Raw genomic sequence first — 13,460 nt, forward strand, 5'->3', positions numbered from 1 at the left:
TCACGGAGCCCGATGAAACTTGGTGGGTGAATTGAGGAGGTGACAAGAAGAGGCTAATTAGATTTTGGTTGAAATCCAGATTCAGATCCGGCCTATCAGTGGGATACAAAACGTAAACTTCCTCTCCTGTCGCAGTCAACGTGTGGCCCTAAATGGAGTTCTTTCATCCCCTCTTCCTGTGCAGGCTGGAGTTCCTCAAGGTAGCGTTCTGGGCCCTGTTCTTTTTCTGGTTTTCATCAATGATCTCTCCGACTGTCTGGAAAATCCTCTATTTCTCTTTGCCGACGACTCCACCCTCTGCCGTACCATCTGTCATCCCTCAGACCGGCAAGCAGCAGCTTCTTCGCTCACTGCAGATCTGGATAAAATCACAAACTGGTCCAACACGTGGAACATGTCTTTCAATCCAGACAAATCTCACACTCTCACTATGTCTCTTCGAAAGGACCGTTTACAAAACCCCCCCATCCACTTTCTCAACAATCCTCTGGAAGAAGTCTTTTCTTTCAAGCTTCTGGGTCTCACTATCTGCCATGACCTTTCCTGGGAAAGTCACATTTCCAACCTCGCCTCAAAAGCCAGTCGCCGACTGGGAATCCTCCATCGTGCAGTCCTTCCTCGGCCCTCTTGAGCTCCTGACCACTTACAAAGCTTTTGTTCGTAGCCTGATGGAGTACTGTTCTCCTCTCTGGGCTGGTGCTCCTGCCTCCCACCTTTCTCGGCTTCACGCTGTCGAAACCAGGGCATTTAAGATCATCGGCATCTCCCGCAATGAAGCTGAGTCTTTGGGCCTCTCACCCAATCACCGCAGGTTGGTCGGTGGTTTTTCTGTCTTCTACCGACTCCTCTCCAGCCTTGCCCCCCCTGCTCTCTCTCTGCGATTTGTCCCCACCACATTTCCATAGGGCGCTCAAGGTCCGCCAACAACCCCCTTCTGGTAAAACTACCAAAATCACGAATCACTGCTCATCTTCACTCTTTCATTCCTCTTTTTTTCCCGCCTTTGGAATAAACTCCCTCACTCTATTCTTTTCCATTCTTCCCTCCAGGCTTTCAAAACAGCTGTTCACCACCACCTCTTATCTTCCCCCATCCAAATCCTCGATCTTTTCTACCCCCGATAATCCACCCAAGCCCACTTCCTTCAATTTTCCTGCTTTCCTTCCTGAAAGTCCCTGTAATGTCCATCTTCTCTTCGCCATGTTCCCCGTCCCATCCCCATCCCTCTCCCTTCCACAGTTCACCTAATGTGTCTGTTCCCCACTGTTTTCTCCCTTCCACTCCTGCCCCTCTTGTCTCATGCCTCCTTGCAGTGAGTTGTGTGTTAGCTCTCATACGAGCCTCGACCAAGGTATATAAAAAAAACAAAAAAAAAACTGTTCAACCTGGCGGAGGTATGTGCTCGACTGAGTGTTGTACTGTTTTGTGTGTTTTGGGTTTACAGGTTTCGAGTTTTGCAGCAGAAAGTTCATCTCCATGCCCAGAAAATCAGTTCCTTCATCCTAATGGGATTTGCTGTGAATTTTGTCCCATTGGTGAGTCTTGATCTCAATTCCACTGTTATTTTATGGTCAGAACCTTTTACAACAATTTTAACTAATTGTGTATTTGGCAGGAACGTTCATGTACAAGCCTTGCCAAATTCCTGGAAGCCGTGCATTGTGCTTTCATTGTAAAATGGGGACGTCATACATGGACACGGCCAACAACATGACAATGTGCAAGCAATGCATTGTTTGTGACCCAGGTAAACAATTCCACTTCATTTATTTTTAAACTTCATTACTCAAAGTGTGAGTACAACCACAACCAACGATTAAGTGAAGGAACCGTCCCGACCTGCATATACATATTCTGTCCACAACTCCACTACTCTTTATGTTTAAAAAAACGATAGACAGTGGTGAAAGGGTAACTTTTCCTCCATAAGAAAAATAATTAAAGAGGCAGAGGTTCTGGCATTTGTGGTGTCGACACTAACATGTGACCAAGTAAGGAAACAGATCGATGAGTGTTTTCTAGTTCTGTGCTGGTGATGACGTTGATATCAGTATGTTGAAGTGGTGTGTCCATCATGGAGTTGGTTTTGGTGAAAATCAAGGATTTGTATCTTGGTGGAAAGAGCGAGCTGGATGGGGTGGAGAGGGGAGGGGGATTAGTTGGGAGAGAGAAGGATTTTTAGTCTCTGACAGGGTGTTTTGGGGTAGATAGTTTGGGTGCTGTCCTTCAATCTGTGCGTTTGTGCGTCGATCTGGAGCATCTATTCGACAACAACTGGACGATTTCATCACGTGTACACAATAACATTCACTATAAATGTAGAAGTTAATAATATATTTATTTTATACACATTACCACCTGCCCGACAGACATAAGACCTCTATTTATTTATTTATTTATTTATTTATTTATATATATTTAATGATCTGCAGTGCCAACACACAGGCTTGATTTATTTATATATACCTTACCATCTCCATCCACAACATTCATATTTGCATTCAGGTATTCTACTCGAAGGCAGGTCCAGGACTGCTGGAGGCAGTTTCTTGGATTGGGTTATCGTTTCTTGGCAGTTTAATAGCAGTTTCTTTACGTAGCAGTTTCTTGCTTGGGTGGTTTGCCATTGCCTTCTCAGCAGTAGTTAAAGTAAGAATTTGGTATTTGTTTGTGGTGCCAGTAATGCCGGTAATGGTGCCGGTAATGTTTGTGGTGCCGGTGTGGTGCCGGTTTGTGGTGCCAGTGCCATTGGATCTTTGATGTCCACCAACTAATGCCATTAGATGGGATGCCCAATTTAACATCCATAACCACTATCCACATTCCATATTTATTACTTGCGAAATCGAAGATTTTTCAAGTATATTGGTCAGTCGATTTTGTTATTCTTTCTGTTTGTCTGTATGTTTGTCTGTTTGTCTGTTTATTGCCTACAGGTCACAATTTTAAACCGATGTTCATGAAACTTCACCACATGGTAGAGTTTGTATTTAAGAAGAAGGCTTTTGTTGAGGTCAAAAGGTCAAAAGGTCAACCTAGGCCCAAGGTCAACAACTGAGGTGGTATTTTAAAGCCTCAATTTTCATCCCATTGACTTGAAATTTTAAGAGGATTTGCAGAACAGATCACTGAATTCTACTAACAATTATTTTTAAGGTCAAAATTGTGTCGTGGATTTTGCAAGTATCGTGCTCTGCATAATGTCTTCTTGTTTATTTATTCATTTACTTGCAAATATAACCCGTTGCTTTGCTGATGGGGACGTTAAAAGGGTGCGGGGGGGGGTGGGGTGGGGAGGGAGAGTGGAGGGAGCGGAGGGAGAGAGAGAAAAGAGGAAGAGAGGCGAGAAGCAGTGGAGAGGAGGGAGGGTGGGGAGAGAGAGGAGGTAGAAGAGTGTGAGGAGGGAGGGGAGTGGAGAGCAGAAAGGGGTTTGAGGGAATGGAAAGGGGGAGTGAAGAGGGAGGGAGAGGAGGGAGGGAAAGGAGTGAAGGGAAGGGAAGGAAGGGAAGGGAAGGAAGGGAGGGAAGGGAGAGGATATACGGAAGAGGGAGGGGAAGCAAGGAAGTGGTGAAGAAGGGAGGGGAAGTGGTGAGAGCAACGCCTCTCCAAACGGTGCTCAACACTGTGGGAGGGAGGGATGTGGGGGAGAGAGAGAGAGAGAGAGAGAGAGAGAGAGAGAGAGAGAGAGAGAGAGAGAGAGAGAGAGAGAGAGAGAGAGAGAGAGAGAGAGAGAGATATATATATATATATATATATATATATATATATATATATATATATATATATATATATATATATATATATATATATATATATATATATATATACCGAGATATACCGATACCCCTTGGATAGACGTCAACTTGGAGTCTCATCTGCCGGCATTAGTTGGTGGACACTAAAGATCCCACAGTGTCCTTCTTGATGATTAGGTGAGCTACCGAATGAAGGCATTTCAGTAAATGAGCAGACGAGCAATGCCCTGAACAAATTCCTGCCCTGACCTGGGGCATTGCATTGGAAACATAGCAACACCCTCAACTAATGATTCTACCTCCGCAGCATTACATTGCATACCAAAGAATAATATGGAGAGGAAGACGAAGGAAAGAAAAAAACAAGCAGTTTGAAGGGATTTTATTTCCTAAAAGATGTGTGTGCATACACATCTGAAGAAATGCTTGTAAGAGGCAATGAAAGTGATGTTTTAATGGAGTTATTTATGAACTGTGTACCTAACAACTAACCAATACCACATGTCCAAAGAAAAGTGATACAGTACTCGAGTTTGTGAAGGTTTGGATTGGTGGACATTGCAAAGGATGGGTTTTTTCAATTGATTCTTGGTAAAGTTACCTTAACTGTCCTGGTAAGAAAAGTGAAGCTATATACCATTTCTGGTTTTTCCCCTTCATTGGAGCAAGAAAAACCTGAAACATCAGCTTCATTTTGCTTCCTGCAGTGGATAATATACCTTTGTGAACCTTCAGGTGATGAATCCTCCATTGTGTGCAAAGGGTGATAGATAATAATTAATGAAAATGAATGGTTTCGTCAGTGAGGAATATAAAAGTTTTTCCAATTATCAAATTGTAAGAATTTTTTTTATTCAAAGATTGTTACATGTCCAGTTTGAAGTATAACCCAAGGTAACACACCATGACCATTGCACCTCTCTTTGCTGAAACAATGATGATTACATATATATATATATATATATATATATATATATATATATATATATATATATATATATATATTTCTCTCTCATCTCGATCTCTTCTGTTTATCATTTTATTCCACAGAGAGTGAGGTTGAAGAGAGAGAGTGTTACATCGAATATAACCGATTATGTGTTTGCCGTGAAGGATTCCACAGGAAAGGAACCAAGTGTGGAATGGAGGACTCCACAAGAGGTAAGGAAATGTTGTTTGTGTTTAATTAGAAAATGTTTACTGATGAGATTAGAGGAAGGATTCAGTTGAAAGCAAAAAATCAATGAAAAAGTCGATGTTTTTTCCAGCAATGTTCAGATCATTGGAATTAAATCTAATAACAAAACGAGAAAAGTCTAGAAAATCATTGATGTTGTTTCAAAAAAATCCGCATTTCTTCTTCACATCCTGTCTTTCTGCAGCCCCCTCATCCAACTCCCTCCAAGCTTCCCGTCATCTCACAAACTCAAATATTCACCCTCTCCCCACCTCCTCACATTTTCCCTGTCAACACACCCCCTCTCATCTTCCTCCTTGTCTCGCTCCTCAAATAACTGGTGGTGCCTTCCTTGTTAAGTCTTCCAAATATGGTGTGCTCGATGCCTCATTCTCTGTCCCCAGAATGCCCACTTACACCCAAATGCTCCTCGACTCTGCCCTTTGCACCTGAGTATGTGGAGAAGTTTCTGGCAACCTTCAACTCTGATTATGCAACTGTAATGGACAGGACCAGCTCAGGTTCCCAAATAGCGTTCTCTGCTGCACCTGCACACTTTCTTTCTGCTTTGTTCACATTGACATTTGTCCCAGTTCATCTGTCATCTGTTTGGAAGTCAGTCAAAATCACCACACTACAAATACTACAACTGCACTCAGTGGAGAGCATACCTCTGCCACGCTGAACAGTTTACATTTGTATCCCACTGATGGGGTGGATCTGGTCTGAATTCGTTCACAACTTTTTGAGATATCCTGCTCATAGATAAACCAACAGACAGGGGTGAAACATAACCTCCATCCACCTTCAGTAATACCAAAGTGCAGAAACAGATCACCTTAACTGCAGAGCTATCAGTTTAGTTTCAAACATCAGCAAAGTCATGGAAGCCATCATTGCATAAGATATTGAATACTTCTGTTTCTCTACTGGCCTGATCTCAAATCATCAATTTGGAATCAGACCAGGTCATTGTACCTTGGAAATGCCACTTCTATTCTCCCAACAATGGATGGAGGCCCTCGTTGACAGAGAAGAGATCAGGGCTGTCACTCCAGCCATATCTCAAGCATTCAATACAGTATGGCATCCTGTCTTACTCTCCAAACTCTTCACATGTTTCACTGACTTTGTGTACTTTCATAGACACCATGTGGCTTTCAACAAGATCCTTTCATCTCCTCTCCTTGTCAAGGCTGGAATCCTCTCCTATCTCTGCAGACCTTCATTGAAACACGAGGTAGTGAAACATTTGGAATTTGTCTTTCAATCAAGACAAATCTCACACTATCACTCTGACTCTCTGAAGTCAATGTCTGGCACATCCTCCAATCTACCTTCTTGACAATCCTCTTGAAGAAGTTCAGTTACTCAAACTTTTGAGCCTCCCTATCAGCAATGATCTTTCTTTGGCAAACCACACTTCAAAATTGGCCTCCAAAGCCATTCACTGACTGAGTATCATCCATCGTGCAGAGTCCTTCATGACATACCTGAACTCTTTTCCATCTACAAGGCCTTCATCTGCAGCTTGATGGAATACAACTCCCCCTCTGGGCTGGCACCCTGCCTCACACCTTCCTCAGCTTGACACGTGAAAAGGATGGTTTTCAAGATCATTGGAATCTCCCATGATTAAGCAGAGTATATGGGCCTATCACTTTCACATCTCAGACAGTTCAGTGGTCTCTGTCTTCTACTGCCTCATTTCTGGCCTTGTATTCTCTGCTCTTTCCCTCCTCTTTTCCCTCCTTCCCGGGCGTCTGTATGGTGCATGTGGTCTGCCAGCAACCCCATTATGGTGAAAATCCCCAAATCAAGAATCACTGCTCACCTCCACTCATTCTTTCCTCTGTTTTTTTTTTTCGCACTCTCTTTCCTCCAGTTATTCAAGACAGTGGTTCACCATCATTTCAGTTCACCCCCCACCCAAAACTATCATCTCTTCTATGCCTGTTAATTTTCCTTCCTGTCTGTTGTTGTATTCATCTTGTTCACCCCCCTACCCCTCATCTTCATTCTTCCCCACAGTTCTTAATTCTACAAATCTAATATTTCCCTCAATCCTGCTGTTGCTGCGCTTCCCCCACTCCCACTTCTTCCCACTCTTTCTACTGTTCCTCTTGTTCTGCTACATCCTGATCCATCTTCTGTTCTTGCTCCTCTATGAGCCTCGACATTGTATACAATTATTATTTTTCTTGTTTTCATTATTTTAACTATTGTTTATCCACTTCCTCCAAAAGGTGAAATTGATTTTCCATCCAACGATTTACCTTCGAGGTGGATTTGGTTGCCTTTGGTGATTGGACTCTTGTTTGTAATATTCATTTTGGGTAAGTGTCAAATGCGATATTAACCTTGGGAACACAAAGTACTTGTTATGTCTTTTCCTCTCGAATTCGTGTGATTTTTTTGGGGGGTTCTTGTGGCCAAATGAACTCTACACGGTTTTTAATAGTGAATATATAAATTCCATTTTAGGAGATTACATTTACATGTTCTCGGTTTTCTTTCTCTCTTTCATCGCCACCATTTTCTTGCTTTGAAAATACTTTGTGTTAATGGTTGTATCATTCTTTGTATTAATTTATAATTCTGTTTTAGCATAAAGTACAAACTAAACATCAATTTGGTTCAATCACTCTTTATTCAATGTACATATTATTATTGTGCATGAACAACCTGTACAGAAGTGGAAAATGATGTTCTAATCCTAATTCCTTTCATGTTTTTCAGGGAGACGATTGCTTCATCCTCAGGTAGGCCTGGAATCATTTTCCATGTTATGGTAATATTCTTCCTTCCATAAGAAGGAATTCTGTGCTGATGATAACCGTAAAATAAATAAATCTGATTTGGCACAACAATAATCATCTTTTTAAAGAGATTTCAGCAAATAAAATATATTGGTGATGATACAGCATAATATCTATCGGCCGATATATAAATGCCATTTTCTCTTTCACTTTCTCTTTCTCTTTCTCTTTCTCTTTCTCTTTCTCTTTCTCTTTCTCTTTCTCTTTGACTTTCTCGCCCTTTTTGGTCATTCGTTTTTTTGGGTGTGGTGTCATGGCGGCTGCTCGTGTTGAGTTGTGAGTTACTCTGCTTTGGTGTTTTTTTCCTCCTCTTTTTCACCATCATGCTCGTTACTGTCCTTGTGTATGGTTTCTCCCACGTTTTTCTTCTGTCTTGAGATGAGAGAGAGAGAAGGAGAGCGCACACGGTAGGTGGTGTTCGGGTGCTTTTCAGAACATCCCGGTTTTGAGGGCCTGTGTTCCATATGACGTGTTTGCTAGTTTTAGCCAACACTTTTTGGCTGGAGTAAACGATTCTTGGACCTTGTCCATATTATTTTATTTTTCCTCCACTTGCTGGCACCACTGGTGGTAGGTTTCTTTGTTGATTTAAACTTTTTTCTTTTGTTGAAATTACTTTTCGCTGTGGCAAACGTTTGTTTGAATCATAGCATGTATGAGTCATTTACTCTTAAGCAGGGGCTTGTGTGTGATCCCCCAGGTGAGGTTAAGATTGAGGACATGCTTCTGGCAATTGGAAAAATTACATAACATCGGAAAAAATTACGTTGGTTTGCACAACATCCGTGCAGCCTCTCATATGAATAAGAAGGTCGTGTTTGTTTCCAAGGTGCAGAATGGTAACCTCCGTTGTGGAGCAAGACCTTCTCATACACTCCGACCTGTTTCTCTTTGTTTCCCAATTCGACACACCTGTGGTTAAGGCTAATGTGTCTAATACTCTGCCTTACATTCCAATTGATGACTTGTGTGCTCAATTGAGTAAGTTCGGTATGATCATATCAAAAATCACGATGGTGCCGATACACTCAGGAAGTGGAGAATTTAAACACGTGATGACTTTTAAAAGGGTACTTTACATGATATTGCCTGAAAACGAGCAAAAGCTAAATGTAGTTTTTCATGCAAAAATAACGGTCATGTGTATAAAATGTATGCCTCCACGGATGTCATCGTGTGATATAATTGTGGAGTGTACGGTCATGTGAAGAACTCCTGTCCCGGTTTGATTAGACCATCAGACAATCAAGGACAGGGAAGTGCAGATCCCCCCCTCCCCACGTAATTGGGTATGTTAGTAAGTGGGAAGCAGTGGACCCTCCCCCCCCACGCACTTACCGGGTGGTGTGAAATGGCAGAACCCACCCCACCACCTATTGTTGAGTGGCAAACAGTGGGAACCTCCCCTCTACTTTCTAATGCACCAGAAGTGGTTGGACCTTCTACCTCCACTGTGCAGGACTGCACTGATGACATGGAGGGTTTCGTGACAGTGTCTCTTAAAAAACTGGCAAAAACCTTCATGTCCAGTCATCAATGATACAAAGACAGCACAAAGTAAGATACTCGTTGTGTCAGATGTGCCGAGCTTGCAAGATGCATCTCGCATAGAGAATCCCTCTTTGGGACTGGAAATTGAACCGGAACCAGTTCTAACTCAGAGTAATTCATTTGCATCACTTGCTGAATTGCCTGAGTTGTACGAGTGTGATGTAGACTTGAAGAATACTCGTGCCGCTAAGGAGGCTACAAGTGGGGATTCTGATATTATGGTGTCTGCAATTATCATAATGAAATTGTCACTGAGGTGTGCACAGAGGTGCGTGGTTGTGATGACAAGGCAAATAAGTCAGAGAGACTCTCAGAGGAAATCTGTAATCCCACTCCAGTGGAACAAAATTAAAGTGATGGTAAGAAGGAAGCTGCATGTGATCGTGGGAAGCTAAAAGGGAATGAAAACACATCGATGGTTCAAATTCTATGGATTATTTGTGCCTTAGAAATAAGTGTATATTAGGAAGATAATGACAGAGATGATGAGGCTGACTTCGATGATACCTCTTCCACCCTGTCAGTTCATGAGTGTTGTGCCCAAGAGGATGATGGAGACACTGTAGTTACAGAAGATGATGATATTAAATTCGCAAATGAAACCTTCAGGAAAAGGCATGTTAGAATTCGGGATTTTTTCCCGAATCTCCATGCCTCTCTAAAAACTGCGAAAAATATGATTCACAAACCTCAGAAAGTCCAACGATCAGAACCTCAATTCCAGCGGTTGAGGAAGTGTGCCACTCAGGCTGGAAAATAACTCTAAGAGTAGCAATAGTAGTAGTAATTAAGAAAAGTAAATGAAGGTGGCATCCCTCAACATAAATGGAGGCCACACCTATACACATCACCGTGAGGTGTTGCAGAATTTTGAGAAGGGAAAATTCGATATTTTCATGTTACAAGTGACACACATCAACCAACCTTGTGAAGATGAGTGGCGCAGGATTTTTAAAGGTTGCCACTTTTTCTCCAGTGCCTTTGAGGATGCTTAGACAGGTGTTGTAATTGTCATGCACCCTCAAATCCAAGCCTCGGTGATCTCTTGTAGGGGTGGTTTGTAAAGGCTTCTTAATTGTTGTGGAATTTATTAGCAGTAATCAAAACATTTATATTGTTGTGGATTCTCACCACTCTGGCGTGCGGACGACCGCTTTTAGCTAATTGCAGCCGCGCGCCCACCGACCATGGCAATCCAGTCGCAGCTTTCGGATCAACGCCGAAATCCAGCTGTGTTGTTCATCTTTCGGCTGCTCCCGTAAGGGGTCGCCACAGCGGATCATCCGTTATGATCCGCATACTGATTTGGCACAGGTTTTACGCCGGATGCCCTTCCTGACGCAACCCTGGTCGCCTCTTACGACACAGGGATCAGGATTTGGGTTTCGCCATGATTCCGGGCTGCTCTACACCCTGCCCAGTGCAGAGCCCCCGTCCTCAAGCGATCCTCCAACCCAAGCCTCCGAGTAGCCGGATTACAGGCGCACGCCCCTACGCCCGGTTGCCGAAATCCATCTACGGGTGTGTTTTTAATCACACTGTAAATCAACCAACTCTTCTGTCCGCACGCGACAAGGTCCGATCGCCGAATTGTCGATTTACCTAAGTATGCGCGCAGACAGAAAGCTTACTAAACTTTTTGGAATATTCTGTGTCCTGCTCTAATGGAGACCCTGCTTGAAAGCCTAGATCAGGGTGAATTGCCCCTGAGCTGCAGGAGAGCCGTTTTGTGTCTCCTCCCAAAGAAAGGGGATTTGCAGCAGAATACAAACTGGCGGCCTGTGTCATTGCTAAACATTGATTATATGATTGTGTCAAAAGTGCTTGCAATGTGTCTTAAAAATGTCATTTCTCTCCTGAGTGGAAATAACCAAACGTATTGCATACCTGAATGGTCCATTTATGACAATATTTTTTTGGTTAGAGACTTAATTGCCATCGATCAAAACCTCATGGTTTTGCTTTGTTACTCCTGGATCAGGAAAAACTTTTGACAGTGTGGATCATTGCTTCTTATTTGCAGTTCTTGCGAGAGCATGTTTTGGGGAAAAATTCACATCTTGCATAAAACTTTTGTGCAGGAATGCATCATGCCTGCTCAACGTAAATAATAGTTTGTGTAATCCCTTTCCTTTTCAGCATGGTATCCATCAGAGTTGGCCACTGTCAGGCATGTTGTACACACTTTCTGTTGAAGCCCTACTGGCTCTCCTTCACACTTCCTTATCTGGGTTATCCTTGACAAACATTCCTGACATTGTGACTTCAGCTTATGCAGATGACCTATGTGTGTGGTCAAAAACCAAAAAGATGCTATTGAATGATCCCATTGTCTTGCCAAATTTGAACTTGCCTCATCAACAAGAGTAAATTGGAACAAGAGTGTTGCTTTTTGACTATACCCAGATACACTCTCATCACACTCTTCATGTTCACTTCTCCCAACTCTTCCAGGAGGAATGTTATGGAATACGGATAGGTTTAAATACATAGGAAAACATTTGGGAACTAAAAACTATATGCCAAAGAATTGGGATGGGTTCCTAGATAACATTAAGTAGAAACTATCAAGGTGGGAAGGAATGCTCCAGTTCTTGTCACTTAAGGTGCCGGTAACAATCATAAATAACCTGATACTTCCAACCGTATGACACAAGGTCATCGCACTCCAGCCTCCTTAAGCTGTGATCACCATCATTCAGAAGGGTCTAATTGATTTTTTTTCTGGGGAGGCCACCACTGAATCAAGCCAATGTATTGTGCAGGCCACGAATTTCTGGTGGCCAAAACTTGGTGCACATTCCTAGTCGAATAATGGCTTTTTGATGAATGGCAATAAAAGATCTACTAAATGTTGAAGTAGTGTCCTGGCGTCCTCTCTCTAATACCTTGCTTCAGCAAACAAGTGGATTGGACTATGACCGGGAACTCTTCCTCATGGACCTAAAGCAAGTTTATGGAGCTTGGCTCCCTGCATTTCATCAATCTCTTCTGAATGCTTGGCAAGCTCTCGGAGTGCAGTGGCTACAGATCTCCTATGATGCCAGAAAGTTTGTACATGAACCACTATTCCAAAATTCATTATTTACTGGAATATCTACTTGCCGATCCTTCATTGAATATTTTACAAATAGTGGGATAAATAAAGTGTGAGATCTTATGGAGCCTTCCTTGAAGCGATGCTTGCCTGCTGGCTCGGTTTCTAAGAAAAATGGATTTTATTCAATTGGAATAGTGGGTGAGGTCATGAGGATAGTAACCCAGACCTTACATTTAACTATTGGGCAGAATGGGGTAAATGAAGAAGTGGATTTCCACCTAAACTTTTCTGAACTTTCAATCACCACCCAAAAACACCATGACGTGTTCTCTTCAAGCAGTGAGGAGTTTGGTGTGTTCCATGTCATGGGGGAAAAAAAAACAACATATGGAATTTGTCGAGAAGTGTGTTTACTGAGTTGTACGGCACCGATAAGAAACCATTGGAAGGAGAATTTACCTGCAGGAGCTTTCCTTACTCCCAATCGGAAGGTGATCTATAGATCCCCGACTGTTGGTTGCACGGGAGACCGAAATTGGAGACTGGTCCATCAGGCCCTGGTACACAGGTTTTACTCCAGAAGTTTAACCACTCTGTGTCGAATTTATGTCCCTTTTGGAAGAATATTGAAAATTTTAATTAGCGTTTATTTAGTGCAAGAGGACTGTTTCTGTATCTGAGTCGCATTTTTTGTAAATCCAATCATTTTTCTTTTCCAATCTTTGCTTATGGGCTTGCCTTCAACACTGGAAACAACTCTATGGTTTTGCTTTTGAATTTTTCACTTGGAATTGCTAAGCGTGCAATTGATAAGACCAGAAAAGCCAGATTGGTGAATAGGAAAGATGAAAATGCACTTTTGGTTTAAAAGGCATGGTGTCTACTTGTATAAAACTGGAACATGCATATCATGTAAACATGGGTGGTCTTTCCGTGTTTGAAGACTTGTGGTGCAATGGTGGTGTCTTGTGTAAATGTATTGAGAATGAAGTTCACATTTCTTTGTGAAGTTGCAACAATATTATTGTTCTTTGAACTATCATTGTTTATCTGACCGAGCTTGAGCACCTGTACTTAAAAAACATGACACTTGATACTGACATTTTGATGCTTTTCAT

At 42.3% G+C, this 13,460-nt stretch overlaps 2 protein-coding genes across 2 annotated transcripts in view; both read left to right on the top strand.

Annotated features, from left to right (window-relative positions):
- The window catches only part of LOC147033493 (butyrophilin subfamily 1 member A1-like), a 253,394-nt gene that overhangs the window by 3,117 nt on the left and 236,817 nt on the right, over positions 1-13,460 (top strand). The window lies entirely within an intron of this gene.
- Positions 1-13,460, top strand: part of LOC147033494 (uncharacterized) — a 60,109-nt gene that overhangs the window by 2,870 nt on the left and 43,779 nt on the right. Inside the window, exons 3-7 of the mRNA XM_085855701.1 lie at positions 1,445-1,535; positions 1,616-1,747; positions 4,806-4,916; positions 7,179-7,268; positions 7,672-7,694. Of these exons, the coding sequence (XP_085711827.1) occupies positions 1,445-1,535; positions 1,616-1,747; positions 4,806-4,916; positions 7,179-7,268; positions 7,672-7,694 (447 nt within the window). The remainder of the gene's footprint in view (positions 1-1,444; positions 1,536-1,615; positions 1,748-4,805; positions 4,917-7,178; positions 7,269-7,671; positions 7,695-13,460) is intronic.

This window comes from Eptatretus burgeri, chromosome 2 (assembly GCF_056783735.1).
Source record: "Eptatretus burgeri isolate ZD-2024b chromosome 2, Ebu_testis_v1, whole genome shotgun sequence".
Classification (NCBI taxonomy): Eukaryota; Metazoa; Chordata; class Myxini; order Myxiniformes; family Myxinidae; genus Eptatretus; species Eptatretus burgeri.